The 21,320-nt window shown below is 44.2% G+C and overlaps 1 protein-coding gene across 2 annotated transcripts in view; it reads right to left on the reverse strand.

Annotated features, from left to right (window-relative positions):
- Positions 1 to 21,320, reverse strand: part of lama4 (laminin, alpha 4) — a 186,382-nt gene that overhangs the window by 110,129 nt on the left and 54,933 nt on the right. For both annotated transcript variants that reach the window (XM_079831493.1, XM_079831492.1), the window contains exons 4-5: positions 11,164 to 11,244; positions 10,850 to 11,064 (exon numbers count right to left, since the gene is read on the reverse strand). In XM_079831493.1, the coding sequence (XP_079687619.1) occupies positions 10,850 to 11,064; positions 11,164 to 11,244 (296 nt within the window). The remainder of the gene's footprint in view (positions 1 to 10,849; positions 11,065 to 11,163; positions 11,245 to 21,320) is intronic.

Here is a 21,320-nt window from a genome sequence, read left to right on the forward strand (position 1 = left end):
CTGTCCTAAGCACCCCCCCCCCAAAGCCTGTGGGCACGTCTACTTCGGTGGCGTGGTCCCGCAGAGCTACGGACAGGCCGCCGCCCCTTTGCACATGCACAAGGGTGGAGCCGACCCAGGGCTCTTCATTGAGCTGCGTGCCGCAACTGACCCCGCCCCCGGGCGGTGAAGGTGGCCACACGCTCCCTGGGTCGGGCGATGTCCACAGCTGTGGTCCGGGAGAACACCGGGCCTTACCTGGTGATGTGGAGGACGTTGAGCGGGCCCGCCTCCTCAACTCACCCATATCCCAGGCTGGCCTCTTCGGCGGCGCGGCTGAGAACTGCGCCCAACAGTTCTCGGCCGCCCCAGAGCAGACTGAGGCTGTAACACGTACTGCCCCGGCGGCCAGCTGCTGCACCAGCCGCCGGCCCAGTCGCCTCAGTCCGCTCGCCGCCGAGGGCGCCCTCCCTCTTCCCGCCCGGCCCCAGCAGCAGCCTTCACCTGGGCCGCGCCGTGGAGGTGGTTGAGGATGTCGCCCAGTCCGCTCCCCAGACTGGTTAAACGCCAGGATGGAGGTGGACAACTCAGAGATGGGTTCCAGTTCTTCCCAGGGGATGGTAGCAGGGCCTCTCCTTCCCCCGGTGGAGGGCCGGGGGAAAATCCTTCCGCTGCTGGCCCCCGGGCTAGCAGCGCTTGGGAAGAACTCATGTTCCTGTCTCTGAGCACCCAGAGACTGGTGATGACAGTGCGCGCCACCCTCGGGTCTCGCCACTCGCATCCCTCTCTGTCGCGAGTCCTTCCCTGGTCTCCTCTGTCAGGGCGCAGCCGTTAACCGTGCTCCGACCCCGGGACGCCCAACAGCCTCCCCTGTCCGCGCCGGTAACGCTGCCTCGCTGCCCCACCCAGGGTACGTCTGTCGTCCGTATGACCCCGTTGGTGCAGTCTCTGGAAGCCTGGCTTCAGCTTCCGGGGCTGTCCCGCTGGGTTGCCCGGACCGTCAGGCTCGGCTACGCGATTCAGTTCGCGCAGGCTCCTCCCCGTTACTGGGGAGTCCGCTAAACCGTGACCGGGGCCCATGCCCCCGTCATGCGTGCGGAGATTGCCACTCTACTGGCGAAGGGTGCGATCGAGCCTGTCCCTCCAGCCGAAATGAGGTCGGGGTTCTACAGCCCCTACTTCATTGTACCCAAGAAAACCAGTGGGTTACGACCAATCCTGGACCTTCGCATCTTGAACCGATCCCTTCACCGGCTTCCGTTCAAGATGTTGACTGCGAAACGCCTTTTCGAATGCGTTCGTCCGTACGATTGGTTTGCAGCGATCGACCTGAAGGACGCCTACTTCCATGTCTCCATCCTTCCTCGACACAGACCGTTCCTACGGTTTGCTTTCGAGGGGCGGGCATACCAGTACGCGGTTCTCCCATTCGGGTTATCTCTGTCCCCTCGCGTCTTCACGAAGATCGCCGAGGCAGCCCTTGCGCCCCTTCGGCAGCACGGGGTCCGCATCCTGAACTACCTCGACGACTGGCTTATACTAGGCCACTCTCGAGAGCAGGTTTGCGGACACAGAGATCTGGTTCTCCACCACTTAGCCCGTCTGGGCCTTCGGGTCAACTGGGAGAAGAGCAAACTTTGCCCCGTGCAGAGGATCTCTTTTCTCGGTATGGAGATCGACTCGGTCGCCATGTACGCGCAGCTTTCGAGAAAGCGAGCGCGCGCAGTCTCTGCTGACTTGCCTCCGACAAATCGAGAGCAAGAGTGCGGTTCCACTGAAACTATTTCAGAGGCTCCTGGGGCATATGGCATCTGCAGCCGCGGTAACGCCGCTCGGATTGCTTCATATGAGACCGCTTCAGCACTGGCTTCGCGATCGAGTCCTGAGATGGGCATGGCAGTCTGGCACGCTCCGGGTCCAAGTGACTCGGGCCTGCTTACAGACGCTCACCCCGTGGTCGAACCTCAGTTTTCTACGGGCCGGTGTGCCCTTAGGACGAGTTTCCAGGCATGTTGTTGTATCGACGGATGCCTCTGCCACGGGCTGGGGTGCCATGTGCAATGGACAAGCAGCCGCGGGCTCCTGGACAGGACCCCAGCGCCTCCTGCATTTCTATTGCCTCGAGTTGCTGGCAGTACGGTTCGCCCTGCACCGCTTCCGAGCGCTGCTGAAGGGTCAACATGTGCTTGTCCGGACAGACAACACGGCCGTAGTAGCGTACATCAACCACTCGGGCGGTCTACGCTCCCGCCGTATGTCTCAACTCGCCCGCCATCTCATCCTATGGAGTCAGAAGGTCCCTGAGGTCCCTTCGTGCTGTCCATATTCCGGGAGTCCTGAACCACGCAGCCGACGAGCTCTCGCGGTTTCAGCCTCTCCCGGGAGAATGGAGACTCCATCCCCGGACGGTTCAGCTGATTTGGGAACAGTTCGGCGACGCACAGGTAGATCTGTTTGCCTCCCACGACTCTTCCCACTGCAGCCTGTATTATTCCCTGACCGAGGGCACGCTCGGCACGGATGCACTGGCCGCGGGGCCTACGCAAATATGCGTTCCCCCCAGTGAGCCTACTCGCACAGCTCCTGTGCAAGATCAGGGAGGGCAAGGAGAAGGTCCTTTTGGTCGCCCCGTACTGGCACGGCCGGACCTGGTTCCCCGAACTCATACTCCTTGCGACAGCTCCTCCCTGGCCTATTCCTCTGAGTCCTTACTCAGAGACGGGGCACCCTTTGGCACCCGCGTCCCGACCTCTGGAGCCTCCACGTGTGGCTCCTAGACGGGACGTGGCAGGTTTGAGTGGCCTACCACCTACGGTGGTCGCCACCATCACTTCCGCTAGGGCAGAGTCCACTCGGCATGCCTATGCGTTGAAGTGGAACCTCTTCGTCACCTGGTGCTCTTCCCGCCAAGAAGACCCCTGGAAATGCCCGATCGGGTCCGTGCTTGAGTTTCTCCAAGAGGGGCTGGAGCGAAGGCTGTCTCCCTCCACCCTCAAAGTATATGTGGCCGCAATATCTGCCCACCACGATCTCCTGGAGAACAAGAAGGTAAGTCAGCACGACCTGGTCATCAGGTTTCTGAGGGGAGCCAGGAGACTGAATCCTCCTCGCTCTCCTCTCGTACCCTCTTGGGACCTCGCAGTAGTGTTAACTGCTCTGCAGAGACCTCCCTTTGAGCCTTTGCGGTCGGTTGATATTAAGTTTCTGTCTATGAAGACGGCTCTGCTGACCGCATTGGCCTCAGTCAAGAGGGTCGGGGACCTGCAGGCATTTTCGGTTGACGAAGCGTGCCTGGAATTCGGGCCGGCTAACTCTCACGTGATCCTGAGACCCCGGCTTGGATATGTGCCCAAGGTTCCCACCACTCCGTTTAAGGACCAGGTGGTGAACCTGCAAGCGCTGCCTTTGGAGGAGGCAGACCCAGCCTTGGCATTGCTCTGTAAAGCCAGTACGCGCCCTCCGCGCCTACGTAGACATGACGCAGTGTTTCAGGACCTCAGACCAGCTCTTTGTCTGTTATGGTGGAGAGTGGAAGGGAAGTGCTCACTCAAAGCAAAGGCTGTCTCACTGGATAGTGGACACCATTGCTTTGGCTTACCAGCAGCAAGGCCGACCATGTCCCCTTGGTGTGAGGGCACACTCCACCCGGAGTGTGGCCTCCTCTTGGGCTCTAGCGCATGGCGCCTCGCTAGCAGACATCTGCAGAGCTGCAGGCTGGGCGACACCCAACACATTCGCCAGATTCTACTATCTCCGAGTGGAGCCAGTGTCCGACTATGTACTCGCCCCCCCGAGGGGGCGGTGATGGGCTAGGCTCAGGTGTCTTCGCTTGCTCGCCACTCCACTCCACGGACTGGATACGTGCGATATTTTCCTCAGGTGAGCTCCCCGAGAGCCCTGAGCTCCTCCCGCACTGTCGACGCCGACATCAGTTCAGTCTGCCCTTTCGAGCCCAGACCCTCATGTCCGGCCAGGTGCCCCATGTGCATGGTTCCCTCCGGCGACCCCCACATGTGTATTTCACCGTAAGTCTCCGCAGTGAGCGGGTTTCTTCCCTTGGCGTGTCCCCGCCACCCCTAGGGTTAAAAATCCACCTTCGGCTGGTACCCTAGAGATCTTCCATATGCAACCCTCAGCGGGTCATATGTGTCTCTTAAGTCCTCCCCACGGGTAGGCATTTTTGGCATTCCCTCACTGGGATATGCTTCCCAGTGTACCTTGGTATTCCTGTGTTAAGTGGGAGTCCTTCGTCCGTACTAGTCTTACGACAGGGTACTCACACTTACGCAGGGCACTGGAAGACAGCTGAGTGGCGGGATTATATTGGGACCCCCATTCGTTAGTCACTAACGTTACGTCGTAGTGACTGAACGAAAGGGAACGTCTCGGTTACGGATGTAACCCTCGTTCCCTGAGGAGGGAACGGAGACGTAACGTCCCCTTGCCACATCAGTTGTGCTACCTGGAACGCAGGAGTTCAGTCTTGGCTCCTCAAGCAGGTAACATAATGCGATATTGCCACGTACTTCCTTATATACTCACGCGGTGAGGCGGAGTTACGTATGCAAATTCCGCATGCCCCATGGCATTGGCACGCCATTGGGCGTTTTCTCTAAACTCGAAGTTGATAGGCTTCTAAGCGAAACCCCCATTCGTTAGTCACTAACGTTACGTCTCCGTTCCCTCCTCAGGGAACGAGGGTTACATCCGTAACCGAGACGTTTGAGGCACTTCCGTATTGGCTTCAAGAGAAACTGCGGGAGGTTGCCGCTTGGACAGGATGCATGTTACTGATAGAACGAGCAGAGAGAGAGAGCCCTGGCCGCGCGCGCACTCTCACAGTCGTCAAACTGTCTTGCTCTCTCTCACTCCCTCAGGCATATTAATCAAAATCAATTGAGAATTGACACGATGGTAAAAGATCGGAAGACCGAAGTTCATGTCGATCATTCAGAGATTTTTTTTCCCCTGAATTACCGCTGGGTGTGAATTGTGCTAAAAAAACGTTGCCTTATGTACTCTGAAAAGTGTTCCGCATCAGCTGAAATAAAAATACACTTTCAATAGACAAACAAACTATCCAGTGATGAAATGTTACCTGTGTTGACAAAAATCTTATGCAATGTCCTAAACTCCCGGGATAATAAAACGTGTGCCATAGTCCGCTAATGACACATCCGATCCTCGAACTAATGACTCCTTTGAACCGATTACATTTAATGAATGGTTAAAACAACTGATCTGTCCAACACTGAACTCACGAGTCGTCTGAATCGGTGTATAACAAAAATTGGTAACACTTTACAATATGGTTCCATTTATTAAACTCTAGTTAACTACATTAGTTAACATTAACTATTAATAAACTGCACGTCTACAGCATTTATTAATCTTTCCAAATGTTAATTTCACCATTTACTAGTAGCCTACATTATTTAAATAAAAAGTTGTATTTTTTGTAAGAACACTCCACTCCACTTTTTTTGGAAATAGGCTCATTTTACAACTCCCCCAGAGTTAAACAGTTGAGTTTTACCGTTTTCGAAACCATTCAACCGATCTAATGTGTTTTCTTATTTAATTTCAGGGCTCCAACTAGGATTCTAGGTCTCCAAGGTCAGGGCATGCAAGAGGCAAGAGGCCTTTGTCAAGTGGCAGGGGAAGTTTATTTTCCTTTCTGTTTTAAATGTTCATGCAAATGTTAAATATTATTTTTTTTTTTATGTTTTAATGTTTTTATTTTTATTTTATTTCAATATTGCCATAGTGTTATTTATTGCTCTTTAGAATGTGGTAATAATCAGTTATTTGCACAGCTTCAAAGTAGTAAAATTTTTTGACCGTATTGTATCAATTAGCATTATTGTTCCATCATAGTAACCAGTCATGCGGAACTAGTGAATGAACTAGTAACAGTTTGCTCTGTAACTTTACAAAACTTGTAATGAAAGCCTCGTTTTGTAAAAATTTCTTCAGTCGTAAATTAAATTTAGCAACAGTAGAATAAGCAGATAATAGAGTTCATGCCATTAGAAATTACAAACATATAATGTGCATTAACTTTAGATGGTATAATGGCATGTTGTCCAATGTCCATTATCCCATTATGTTGTACCTGTTTTGTCATTCCTGTTCACCAAATGTTTTTAAATAAATAACTGTTAACAATTTTCTTATTGTCTGCAGTTGATTGCAATGTTTTAGAATATGGGTGATTCTTTTAATGATGGTTAATATTAAATCACAGTGATACAGTATTTAAATTGTACAGTGAGAAACTGAATTTACAGTGATTAACTGTTAACAACTGTTTATAGTACTGTATTGCATACAATACATAAAAAACAGTGCTTAACTGTTAAAATCACAGTGTTTAATAGTTTTTTATTTCACAGTGAATACACAAAATACTGTAAATGGAAGTACAGTACCCTTACTGTAAAAAGTATTTACAGTAACTTACTGGCAACAATTAGCCAGTAAGTTACTGTAAATACAGCTAAAATCACAGTATTTAATTGTTTTTGATTTCACAGTATATACATAAAATACTGTAAATGGAAGTACAGTACCCTTACTGTAAAACGTATTTACAGTAACTTACTGGCAACGATTAGCCAGTAAGTTACTGTAAATACAGCTAAAATCACAGTATTTAATTGTTTTTGATTTCACAGTATATACATAAAATACTGTAAATGGAAGTACAGTACCCTTACTGTAAAACGTATTTACAGTAACTTACTGGCAACGATTAGCCAGTAAGTTACTGTAAATACAGCTAAAATCACAGTATTTAATTGTTTTTGATTTCACAGTATATACATAAAATACTGTAAATGGAAGTACAGTACCCTTACTGTAAAATGTATTTACAGTAACTTACTGGCTAATCGTTGCCAGTAAGTTACTGTAAATTTTACGGTAAATTTTTTACAGTGTATCCGTTGTCCAGAAGATCCCTGGTCCAGTTAAGCTACAGCCTACATCAACAGTGTTAGTAGCATTCAGCGGAACGCACTCCACCCCAAAAGGCTTTGTGTCACTGACATGCAAGACCGACAAAGCTACCGCCACATTAGAGTTCTATGTGTCCGATCATTCTGACATGCCGATCCTGGGCAGAGCGGCATGTGAGGAGATGAAGCTGGTGAAAAAGATTGAACTGCTTGCAAAAAAGTCTGTGCCAACCAAAGAAGAGCTGGTCAAGATGCATCCATCAGTCTTCACTGGTGGGTGAGTTTACATTACATTTATGCATTTGGCAAACGCTTTTATCCATAACACACAGGATGTCCCTCTTGTTCTCAGGAGTCAATCATATACACATTGATCCGACAGTCATGCCTGTGATCCATGGATGCAGAATTATTCCACTGTCTGTTCGTGATAAGCTGAAAGAAACACGTCAAGATCTTGTGCATAGAGGTGTTATAACCCCTGTAATGGAGCCCACAGATTGGGTAAACAGCATTGTTATCACAGAAAAGAAGAATGGTGCACTGAGGGTATGTTTGGATCCTTGTGACCTGAACAAAGCGATAAAATGACAGAACTATTCCTTTCCCACTCCTGATGATGTGTGCAGTAACCTGGCAGGAAAGTCCATTTTCACCATTCTCGACTAAAAAGACGGTTACTGGCAAATTAAATTAGATGAGCCATCCTCAAAACTATGTACTTTCAACTCACCTTGGGGAAGATATCATTTTCTGAGACTCCCATTCGGCATCAAGTCAGCAAGTGAGGTGTTTCAACAGAAAAATTGTGAGACTTTTGGTGACATACAAGGAGTACACATCATTGCCGATGACATGATCATCGCCGCCTCATCTGAGCAGGAGCATGATGAATTCATCCTTGATAAAGTCATAGAGAGAGAAAAAGCGGCTAAGGTGAGATTTAAATGTTCATCGCCGCCTCATCTGAGCAGGAGCATGATGAATTCATCCTTGATAAAGTCATAGAGAGAGAAAAAGCGGCTAAGGTGAGATTTAAATGTACATCGCCGCCTCATCTGAGCAGGAGCATGATGAATTCATCCTTGATAAAGTCATAGAGAGAGAAAAAGCGGCTAAGGTGAGATTTAAATGTACATCGCCGCCTCATCTGAGCAGGAGCATGATGAATTCATCCTTGATAAAGTCATAGAGAGAGAAAAAGCGGCTAAGGTGAGATTTAAATGTTCATCGCCGCCTCATCTGAGCAGGAGCATGATGAATTCATCCTTGATAAAGTCATAGAGAGAGAAAAAGCGGCTAAGGTGAGATTTAAATGTACATCGCCGCCTCATCTGAGCAGGAGCATGATGAATTCATCCTTGATAAAGTCATAGAGAGAGCAAAAGCGGCTAAGGTGAGATTTAACAGTGACAAGATCCAGTTCAAGGACAATACTGTGAAATACATGGGGCACATCATCACACCAGAAGGCCTGCGACCTCATGTTGCAAAAGTGAAGGCTATCACGGACATGCCAGCAGCAGAGGATAAACAAGGCCTGCAACGTCTACTTGGCATGACTAAGTACTTAGCGCAGTACATTCCAAATGAAGCACCACTCACAGCGCCCCTAAGACAATTGCTGCGGAAGGATTCTGTATGGCAGTGGAATCCCCATCATAGTGCTGCTTTGGAGAGTCTGAAGAACGCTCTCATACAATCACCTGTGTTGAGGATCTACGTTCACAAAAAAACACTAACAATACAGGCAGATTCATCAAAAGATGGCTTGGGGGGAGCCTGTCTCCTGCAAGAGGGACATCCCGTGTGTTATGTATCACGAGCACTCACTGAAACTGAGCAAAGATATGCTCAAATTGAGAAAGAGTTGCTCGCCATACTCTTCGCAGCAAGGAAGTTTCATCAATACATATATGGCAAGGTAGTGACAGTTCAATCAGATCATAAGCCCCTGAAAACATCATGCAGAAACAGTTGTGCAAGGCCCCAGCACGTTTGCAGCGAATGCTCTAACAACTGCAAAAGTATGAACTGAACATTGCATACACACCAGGAAAGCACATGTATATTGCTGATGTTGTCTAGTGCAACTGTAAGTGGGGAGGCTGATGATGGTGAAGACCTCTATGATGAGAGATGTGGTTTGGAGGCCACAGATGCGCTGAGTCCACAGACACTGCAACAATTGAAAGAGGCCACTGCAATAGACCAAGTGTTGCAAGATCTGTGTGAGAAGGTAGACTGGGTGGCCACAAAAAAGACACAGCGTGAATGGCAAACTAATCAGCTACTGGCCTATGCGACACAAAATCAGTGTGCAGAATGGCATTGTGATGGTAGGAGACAAGATAATCATACCTCAGAGCTTCAAAAAAGTCATTTTAGAAAAGCTACACATAGCTCACCAAGGTATTCAGAGAACAAAGGCCAAAGCTCTACTGGCCAGGAATGACACAAGACATAGTGATGATGGTGGAGAAATGTGCGCCATGCCAACAACTCCAGCCACAACAGCAAAAAGCCACTCATCACACATGATGTTTCAGAACGACCATGGATGAAGGTTGGAGCGGATATCTTTGAGCTGAGAGGTCAGTTTTATCTATTGCTGGTGGACTATTTGACAAAATATCCAAAGGTAGTAAAACTTACCTGACAAATCATTGCCAGACATGGTATCCCAAAAGAATTAATGAGTGACAATGTACCGTTTGCCAGCTACGAGATTAAGTCCTTTGCGGCATCATGGGACTTTAAGCTCACGTTCTCCAGCCCAGGATACCCTCAGTCCAACAGACTTGCTTAAAGAGCAATAAAGACTGTTAAACATGCATTGAAGAAAGCAATGCAAACTGGCACATACCCACATCTAGTGCTACTGTCACTAAGAAATTCGCCAGTGACAGGCCTGAATGAATCGCCTGCACAAATGCTGATGAGCAGAGTCCTGCAGAGTATACTCCCATGCTCTAGTGCTGTGCTTCAACAGTCAACCCCACAACATATACACAAAAGACTGGTGGACTTACAATCTCGAATGCGGCATCAATACAACCGTAATGCCAAGACACTACCTAAGCTGGTTCCAGGTTCCACAGTACATATGCAAACCAGACATGGATGGAAGCCTGCTGTAGTGGTGCACCAGAGAGATGAACCTCGGTCTTTCACAGTGCAAACGCCAGCAGGAAAGACATACAGGAGAAACAGACAGCACTTGAGAAAGATACATCAGAGTTTGTGCAAAGCTGATGATCCTGATGAGCATTCGGAGGAGATTTCCACTCAGACACCCAGACCGGCCGACCAATCACCTGAAAATTCTCCTGTGGGTGTGGATGGACATCCACTGCCCCATACCAGAAGTGGTAGAGCAGTAATACGGCCAACTAGATATAACGATTATGTTATGGACATGAGATGTCTTTAAAAAAAAAAGGGAAAAAAAGTAGATTCAAAACAGAAGAATCAAAAAATTGTTTCAAAGTAAGCTGAACGGACTATTGGATGTTTACAGTGATCATTTATCAGCAAATATTGGGTATGGTGTTGGGTAGTTAAATCAGTCAATTGTTTATTTAAAGTCTCTGTTTGATAGGCTTAAATATGTACAGGGGGAGATTTGAGTGAGGCATTCTGAATGTAAGGACTAGATCTTAGTTGGTTAAAAAAGGGGGATGTGGTGGATTTGGTTTGACACTCTGTGTTTGATTGTTGAAGTTGACTGATGTGTTGTACTGATCATATGTTGATTGCTCATGCCTGGGCAGTGTTGGTATCAGTAAAGGATGCACAAGGCTCGGAGTATCTGTCTCATGGTGTGTCATTAAATATAGCGATAAGACATTCACATATCTCCACACGGACAAGTTAAATAAGGACACAAGAACACCACAGCTAGCACCTACCCCGACAGTCCTTAGCACTGATGGCATCACCATAGAAACCTGGAGCACATCTTTCACAGTTGTCACCAGTGGTGTTAGCCCAGCAGTTCAGGCACTGGCCCGTCACATTGTTGCACTCATTGAAGATAAGGTTCGGGTCTGAGTTGCCATTACAATCACATTTTTTGCAGGAATTGCCCACCTCCATGGGATTGCCATAATAACCTGGAGCACATCTTGGTAGTGAGAGAAGGAAAATGTAATTAGGTAGTAAAATACAAAAATACTTAAAAAAAAACTGTATATATCATACTATTTATCGGTGAAGAACCAACCTCTCGCAGTAGTGTCCAGCATATCCCTCCTGGCACACACATCTCAGAAAATTACCCCTCTTATCACAGTGAGTTGCAAAACTGAGAAAAAAAGAAAAAACAACAAAATTAGACATCCTTCAGGACACATTATGGATTTACTCACCTTTTGAACAACTCAGCACTCACAAAGAGCAATATCAGTCAATTCATTCTTGAAAAATCCATGACTTTTTAATATCTTATTAATTTCCATGAGTTGGAAATATTTTGACAAAATATGACAAAAATCACTGAAGGTTGTTTTTGATTTTAAAACTAATGCTTTTTTTATTTTTTTATTAGGCCTAATACAAACAAGTAAGTCTACACAAAGTATTACTACCCATATAATAGTATACACAGGCCTATGAGTAAATAACCTGCAAGGCCTAATGTGATTATTTAATTATACTAAAGGTGTGTTCCAATCAACTGTAAGTGGACCTCAAAATGGACTTCAGAAGTTAATTTACCCACCAGTCATTGGACCCCAGTACTGTAAGGAATTGAGGCTCCAGTGTTTTTACAGTGTTTTTAAAGTGTTATATTTACTCATTTATTTGCACAGTTTTGTATAATTTCTTCATACAAGTTGTAAAACTAGTTTACTAACATTAGTAGGATCATTTATATCGATGGTAAGTCACGAATATGTTGCCATCTCGAGCGAAAACGGATGCGGGTAAGAGCGGATGCGGCAAAGCTGCACACTTGCTGGAGGATGCTGATGGGACCTCAGCAAACACTGCTGACAGTTCATCTATAAACATAACTCTCCTCCAGGGCATGCTGGAGTCAGTCAAAAATTATATATGCACGAAAATTTACTCCTTGTCAATGGATCTGTGGTTAGAGATCGCCACAGTTAGATAAGAGGTTAAAGACTGGCTATGTCCTATGCAGCAGAAAGTGGATGCCAACGAAGACACGATCAAAGAACTGGAACGCTCAGCATCCGATCACAGTGATCGCATAACTGAAATGGAATCAGTTATCTCCACGCTTCAAAAACAGGTGGGACAACTGGATGCCAAGTGTGAAGATTTGGAGGGAAGAGCCAGAAGGAACAATATTTGCCTTGTCGGACTACCCAAGGGAGCCGAGGGTTCACGTCCAGCTGACTTTGTCGCTCAACTTTTGCAGTTAGCTGCATCTCCAGGAGAAACCTCTACTAGATTGTGGCACCTCGCACACTGCACGAGAGGCCAAAGAAGGGGGTGCCCCCCGTCCCATGGTCATTAGAGTTCACTACTTTCAAGCCTGTGATGAGATTCAATGACGCGCAGCTATCTCCTCTGATTCACGATGGGAATAAGTTATCTGTTTTTGTGGACTACACAACAGCTGTTGTTAAGAAACGGGCTGCTTTCAAGGATTCAAAATGTCTTCTGCACTCATGCCCCGGGGTTAAATTTGGCCTTCTGTTTCCTGCTGTGTTGCAGATCACTTTTCCCAATGGTGCTGTACACAAGTTTGAGGACCTGGCCACTGCATCTGACTTTATAAAAAAACTGTTGTGCCTGCAAACACCTGAGGTAAATAATATGTACTGTAGTCAGCTTGGCTCTAAACATTTGGTCAGTGCAAACTAACAGAATATGACTATTGTCCTCCTGCTCGATAACTTGTCAGTGAATGTTGTTTATAATAATATAATTAGGCTTATGTTAGTTTATAAGTTCATGTTTGTGTTATTGCCATTGTGGAAGTTTAATCTTTAGTTTATATTTCACTGTGTTCTATTTTTTATTTTATTTTAATATAATTTCACTTTCTCCCAGGCGGCATAAAGTTAATTGTGGTTGTCTGTTAGAAAGGTATATGCACGTCTCATTTGGGGAGATGCTTGTGCCGGGACTGGAGGGGGTGGGAAAAAAGGGCCTTGTTGCTGTTTGAACGTTGTTAAGTTTTTGATTTCACACTCTCACAATTTTATCCATATGTTGTATGACACAACCTATAACGACACAAAATTTAGGTGGGAGGAGTTTCACATTTGTTTGTTGAAACTGTAATGGAGTGAACGAACCAGTTAAGCGTAGTATGATATTTACATCACCTCCAACATCTAGGGGCCCATATTTTCTATCTTCAGGAAACACATCTTAAAATTCATGACCACCTATTGTAAAGGAGAAGATGGGTTGGTCAGGTATTTCACTCCAAATTTCAGGGTAAAGCCAGGGGTGCGGCAATTCTTATACACAGGTCAGTAACCTTCATATGCTCTGATATAATAGCTTATTCTAATGGGATATCATATTTGTCATTGTCATTATTCTCCTTGCTGATGTCTATGCACCTAACTTACCAATAATTTTTTCAGACATTTATTTTCTGTACTGCCTGATACCTCTTCGCATCATCTTATTTTGGGAGATGATTTTAATTGCTGTATTAAAGGAATAGTTTACCCAAAAATGAAAATTCAGTCATCATTTACTCACCCTCAAGTTGTTCCAAGCCTGTATGAGTTTCTTTGTTCTGCTGAACACAAAAGAAGATATTTTGAAAAACGTTTCTAACCAAGCAGATAGAGCAACCATTGACTATCATAGTATTTTTCTCCTACTATGATAGTCAATGGTTTCTCTATCTGCTTGGTTACAAACATTCTTAAAAATATCTTCTTTTGTGTTCAGCAGAACAAGAAACTCATACAGGCTTGGAACAACTTGAGGGTGAATAAATGATGACTGAATTTTCATTTTTGGGAGAACTATCCCTTTAATCCCAAACTCGACCGCTCCTCTGTTAGATATAAAATGCTTTTATGGAGTTTAAAGTCTCTGATCCTTGGTGGGGTTTTTTACCCGTCTGGGAAATAATATACTCGTTCTTTTCTCAGGTGCATCATACTTTTACTCAGATTTACTTTTTCTTGATAGATAACAGGTACATTTTTTTCTGTTGAGACATGCTCATACAACGCTATAATTTTTTCGGACCATGCATCAATTAGTATGAAGGTTTATACCCCCTTGCTTTTTGTGTCTTTTTTAGTGAACTGAACATACCCACTGTTGACTCTGCTGATCAGCTAGAAGAACTTATCACTATAGAAGAACTCACTCAAACTAGTTCTAAATCGGATGAAACAGCCTCAACATTTCCAACAAGACTAATGAGGAAAACGTCTCCGGTTACCTAATGTATCCTTGGTTCCCTGCGAGGGGGGAAAGAGACACTGCATCACCAATGGGTGTCGATATGGGGTTATTTCCTCCTTCTTTGAATCTAATGAAGCCTTATGAAATCTCTTGGACGTTCAAGCACGCAAAATAGAGGAGGGCTCCCCCGCACTATAGGGTGGCGCTGAACGCCATTGCCTCAAAATCTTGGACTGAAGCAGAGTGCAGCCGACAAAGACACTGAGCTATGTAACACGGCAGTGTCTCGTTCCCTCCTCTAAGGGAACCAAGGTTATGTTAGGTAACCAGAGACATTCCCTTTTGAGTTGGTCTCTCGACACTGCATCACCGATAGGTGTCGCTATGGGGATATATAAAATCCTGTCGTGTTGATAGCGAAGGTCCAGATCGGCTGCAAGCCAAGCCGTAGACCTAGCTAAAGAACTTCATGCAATGGAGATCTCATAACCGCAATGGCATAGCGGCTGTAAGAGCAAGTTGCACAAGCATAGACTACTGTAAACATATTGCAGAGTGAAGGACAGCGGTCTAGTCTGCATCCTGGATAAACCATACACTCACTGCCAGCATTAATATCGACACTCATCTCCGGACTGCATTAACAGCAGTTAAGCGTGGTTAACAACGTGCAGATGAAACACAAAGGCAGCAGAAATGAAATTCCAAACAGGTTTGGGAGGAGCTTTAACATTCAGTCCTGTCAATCATCATTACGTGCATATAAGCGGCAAACACTGCATCATCCCATTGACAAATTTTTCCGGCAACCCTCCTCCCCGTTCTCCTCATCTAATTCTCTCTTTCCTCCTAAGCGCAGTTCCATAGTGGCCGAGCTTTGGGTTCGAGCCTCCTCTGCGGACAGCAAGCCAAGTTCGTTTTACTATTATCCATTAAGACTGAATGGGCAGGCGAACTTATGAAACACTGGTGCCAATCACCCAGTCAGTCATTTACACGTCTTAGTCGAACACTGCAAACGTGGTGGCTGAAACAGCTTATGACGAATACTGAACATAGAATTAGTTAGCTTTGGCGTGTTGTGTTTGTTCGCCATGTGCTTCGGCATGTGTGTTCTGTTATGCTGCCATGCGTTCACTGTTAGTTGTCGCCAGTGTTAATTTCGTTGACGAATAATTTTCATCATAATTTTCGTCAACAACCTTTTTTCACTGACGAAAACGAGACGATAACTAAATAAAAATTAGTGTTGGATATCAAAAACTATCACGAAAATCAACTGTCATTTTCGTCAACAAATAAAAACGAGACGAAAATGTTAGGGAGGGACGATTAGGGAAGAGATCCAGTCAGAACTGATGTCGTGTGTAACAGATGCGCACATTTGATTTGAACGTGCTGATCTAACCGCTGGAAAACATGGCGCTGTTGCGCTTCTACAGGCTCACCCCCGCATCCCCAATACTGTGCTCCAGAGCGGTTCACAATCAATGAATAGCGCACATTTATGCAAGGCAATTGTTTATGAACTACTGCTGATGAATAATGACAATGTTTACTTTACGATGTGTATATAATGTGTTTTAGACAGTTGTAACAATGCATATTGTATCTCCTCATCTGAACTTGAATGAGCTCCTGCAACTGCAATAGTAAGGCGAGATTTCAAAATAAGAGTCCCGATGTATTTCCAGCTGGTTTATAATTAAAAGTCACGCATAATATATTAGTTTTTGCTTACACAATAAACTGTATTTAATTTAATTCCCATTTAATTCATAGTCAGGAGGAAAGACCAGTATTTGACACATATTCAATAAAGTATCAGGGTTATAATAGTTAACTAAAACCATTAAAAAAAAATCTTTGTTACTTGAAATTAAATAAATGTTAACTGAAACTAAAAAAATAAATAAACAAACTTATTTGAAGCTTTAGCTTAACATGATATACTAACTAAAACAGAAATACAAAGTTATAAAAACTATATAGATGTTTTTAAAAACAAACAAAAAAAAGTGAATTGAGCTCTCTTTCGTGTATTTTTAATGTCAAAAACAAAATGATGTCAAAATGTCAGTTCAAGTGACAGTTGGTTATGTAATGCTTAATGTATTACAATTTAACTAAACTCATTAGATTTTAGGAGACTAAATCTACTGTAGATTTAGTCGACTAAAATCTTATGATATTTAGTCGACTAAAACTAGACTAAAACTAAAAACAATTCAGGTGACTAAAATATGATTAAAACTAAATGGAATTTTAGTCAAAAGACTACAGTATGACTAAAACCAAATTAAAATATGCTGTCAAAATTAACACTGGTTGTCGCCCCGCCCTCTTGTTACCCTGTTAGTTCATTATTACACTCACGTACTACCTCTCATTAGATTCCCTTTATATTCCCTTTGTGTTTTTTGTTTCATGCCAGATCGTGTTTGTGCGTTGTGTCATTCACGTCTTGCTTTTCATCTTGTCTTGAGTTCTGCTTGTTATCAAGCTTTGTTTTTGTTGTTTTTTAGTTCCCTTTCGAGGGAACTCGAACTGCGTCAACGACACTTTGGGGATAGTCCCTTAGCGTTGCGCGTCTGAAGCATGAATGAAATCAGTCACCGATCCTGATTGGTGCTGCGTCATGACAAAATATGTGACAGCAAGCCCGGAAGCTACAAATGGACGCAGACCGATAGTATAGACAGCCTTTTTGCTCTTCAGCGAGGCGCTCTGTGTTTGAATATTGTTTGTCCTATTTGGTGTTTGTCCCTATATATCATGGAAAGCGAGCAGTTTAAGAGGTGTGTGCACCCGTGTCCGTGCTTAATTATGGGCATGGACACACATCTACTGTGTGTGTATAGGGCTTGGCCGCCACGTTGCATTCTGGGACGTGGCGGCCATGTTGATGGCCTCGCGAATGTAAACATACAGCAAATCGAACGAGGAGAAGCAGAGTTGGAAGAAAGAAAAACTATGTTAAAATCCCGAAAAGGATGTGGAATTTAACGGGATATGTTAAATAGGAAAGCCAGGGACCGGTATATGAACAAAAGCAGAACTATTAACGGTTTGGATCCATATGAAATGTGCAGTTCACAAATGGATGGGTTCAGGAGCTGCAGATCATGAAGCCTATGTAACGTTAACCTTTTACCTTGAAGCATTCTGCACCGTTCTGTGTTCTCAGGTTGCACTACTTGCAAATAAACACTGAAAAACATCTGATGGTGTGGCACTTCTTGCTTTTGCACATTATACTGTTATTGCGTCTTGTTTATAAGACACATGCATTTAATTTAAGTATATTTGTAGCGAAGATTGTGGGTATGGATGCAACAGACACTTATGGCTGTATTTAATGCAAATTTATTTCAGCACAACACTAGGGCTCATGTTTGTCAGAGCACAACATACAGACACAATCTTATCGAGGAATGTCATGTCTTCATCCTTGCTTGGCAACACCATGTGAATCGGTACTTCATCAGACAAAATAGTGTACTTGTTGCGGATGGTTCCAATCACCCTTTCCACGTTCATTCGGAGGTGGGCATTTTTTCTTGTGCTCTCCACATCTCTTGCATCCAGCTGACAGCGTCCTTTTGTGAAAGCGGACGACTCTTTGTTACCTCGGATACTTGGTCTCCATGGTTGCGCCTCCAAGCAGGAAAGCGGTGGAAAGTTAATCCATTTTCGATGCCAAATTAATCAAATTAAGACACACGACTGAGAGGGAGTACGTCTATAAACAGTGCGTAGTAGTCCGAGTAGCAGTAAAGGAGGCCATCAACATGGCCGCCACGCCAAGTAATGACGTCACGATCAGAGGTTAAATTGGGCCGGAGCGCACCGGAGCGCAGCTCCGCCTCCTCAGGTCCACAACACACCCTGCTGGAGCTCAGCTCCGTCTCCTTCAGCACGAAATATTATTATTAGACTTTAATTATTGTTCGTCTCCTGACAAATACAGGCTATATGGAATTATCAGATGCCATAAGGCATTAATCGATGCGTTCTCTGGTTCAGCACCGCGCCCACAGCCATATCAAGGTTAAACCGTCACAATTCCAACAGTGAGTTACCATGGAAATCCGCGAACGGCTAGAGCAGCGGTCGGGAACCTATGGCTCGCCCAGGTCTCTCACACTTTACCAACATATCTAACATTTACTAACATGATCGATAAAAAGATTAGACACACGCATCAACAGAGATCCGTTCTCTGCAGAAAAAAGCAGCCAATTACAATTCCCCTGTTGTACAGCCTACCGAAGTTAATGACAAGTTTATCATAATATTCAAGTTGTGTGTTCAGTGCTGTTCGCGAGTGTCATGATAAATAAATAATAAAAGCATGATAAGTCACGAAAGACAACTGAATTACTGACAGGATGCTGTGCGCGCTCCGAGCGCAACACGGACAAACGGACACGCGCACTAGCCTTTGTCTTCGGTTGCGCGCCTAAACGGCCAAATAAACACAGAAATATAGGCTATCAAAAGTATTCGAGTATTCACATAAGCATAGTAGATGTAAGCACTGTGGGCGTTCACACACACGAAGAGGATTTATACTCATAATTTGGTCAACCTCACAGTGAGAGCCCTGCACAATTAATTCCATATTGCAACTTATTTATTGTTTGCTGCATAATTGTTTGTTTTTAGTTGTGGACCTAATAATTACTATTGTTGACATTTAATTGGGGAAAAAAAAGCTTTTTAATAATAATTTTATATAATTTTTGATTGTGGCTCTTTTGGAAAAATGCATTTAACAAAAATGAAAAAAAAAAATGGCTCTTTGGTCAAAAAAAGTTCCCAACCCTTTTCAGGGACACTCATCTTTAGGGGAGTATTGTCAAATAATCTACTGCCCACTGACAAGCTATTTATTATTCATTTTTTGGCCTTCAAACTTATTAAAAATGCACATAATGTAGATCAGAGAAATCAAATTTTTCTCGGGGGAGCAATATTCCCCCGAACCCCCCTAACTACCTCAAATTTGGGACTTCACTGATTTAAAAAAAACCTGCTTATGGTCCTAAGTGAACTGTAAAGTATTTCTCTTTGTTTGAATAACTCAACTCTAACTTACACAGTAATAGCCTACTGGAAAAAGAGCCCCTTTGGTGTAAAAACACATTAAGTATTTTTCCGGCGCGATTTTGAATGACCATTCACCGTAAATAAGGGCTCCCCCTCCCTACAAAAGCCAATTTAACCACTGGTCACGATGCCCAAGCCCTATTGTCTGGGCGTGCAGCACGCTCAGGCGGCTCTCGAGGGAGCGAATGTGAGAAGCTGCCACTTACGATTTTACGCTCATGGCTGGCCATGTTCAATGAGGCCGGCGAGGCTGGCGAGCTCCGTGGCTGGTCCCGTGTCGTGACGTTGACGGATCAAGCGTGAGTGAAATGCCCGCACAGCAGTCATCTATGAATCTACCGGTAACGCAAGTCATTGTAGAGTGCACATTTCCATGCCTCAGGTATTTTCATGCCTCAGGTCATCCAGGTATTGGATGACATTCTTTTCGTACGTTTAAACGAGTAGTACGGACTTTAAGCTCAAAAAGACTGATTTAGGCTAGTTTATGGATTCCGTTTAAGCCTATTCAAGAACTAGCAACTATCACACATTTTTCTAGTCTTTCAGGTAGCCAATACAGGACAGGTCAATGTTTTCGATATGGACTGTTGATGCTTTGTATAAAATTGTATACATTTTGTTGTAGTTTTACAATGTTATATTGCATTAAATGATCAAGCTTTATTAGCCGACTGAATTTGATTATGTGATGCAGTGTTGTGCAGTGTTTGCTTTGAAATTAGCAGTTGACGGTGCATTAAAAGAGCAATGGTTATCCAGTTTATTTATTTTTTATTCATTTAATTTTTAAAACAAGTTGTGTTGGAAAAAAAAGTTATGTACAAAGAATGTTATCACTCTTCTGAAAAGAATTAGGCATAAGAGGGCCACTTTCGTTTGTCTAACGGTCCATTAAAACAGGTCAATATTTTTCCAGCTGTTTATGCTTTGTAATTAATGCAGGGATTTCTGTTGTGGTTTTAACAATGTTAGGAAAAAATTTTTCAAGTGTAAGTATCACGTGTTTTCTTACTTTTGAGTGAAAGTCTTTATTTATACATATTTGTTTAAAGTATAGGTTAAATTAAAATAACGTTATTAACCGGTATTTTTTCTAATCAAACCGTTTTCAGAACAGTAATGTTTAATGTGGAACGGAAAAACGGAAACGCTTATATATCGATTCTGCTCTGAGTGAACCGATTGATATTTTTTTAAGTTTTTAAGCCCTGGTTAATTTAAAAAAATGTTGCAATATAATCAACTTCCGGGTTTAAATTCATCTTTGTATCAACGTCACAGAATGTGACGCTTTGTCGTACTATAGTACAGCAATGACTCATCGATGTCTCATAATTATTCATGAGTCTGCGTGTCCTTATCCTATGAGAAGAGGCCTCACTTAATTATTCATGAGACTGCTTGTCCTTATCCTATGAGAAGACACCTTGCTTAATTATTCACAAGTCTGCGTGTCCTTATCCTATGAGAAGACGACTCGCTTAACACAGCAGCACGCGTTTATTGACATGCGCTCCAAAGAGTGAGATCGCATTCGCAAGTGAGATCGTAAGTGAGAGATGCATTAATGGATCAAAAACGAAATTATTTTTGCTTTGTATTAGCTTCTGCATCGCATAAGTTCTCTTTAGCAGATCCTGAGTCTTCACACAAATGCGATTCATCCACAATGTAAGTGTAACCTCTCTTTACGGCCCATTAACCGAACAAGCAGCTCATAAAACACTGCAAAATAAGTCTCAAAAGCAATCAATGATGCAACAGCGTGTTCGTATATATTTTCTATACAGAGAACATGCGAATGGCTGTGCATTTATTTGTGCAATAATGCTTTTACTGAGAGTGAAATAATACACTGTATCAGAAGCCGTTGCTGTGTTGTTGTCAGTCAGTCTCCCCTCATCCCCCTCC

This window comes from Gobio gobio (assembly GCF_949357685.1).
Source record: "Gobio gobio genome assembly, chromosome: 12".
Classification (NCBI taxonomy): Eukaryota; Metazoa; Chordata; class Actinopteri; order Cypriniformes; family Gobionidae; genus Gobio; species Gobio gobio.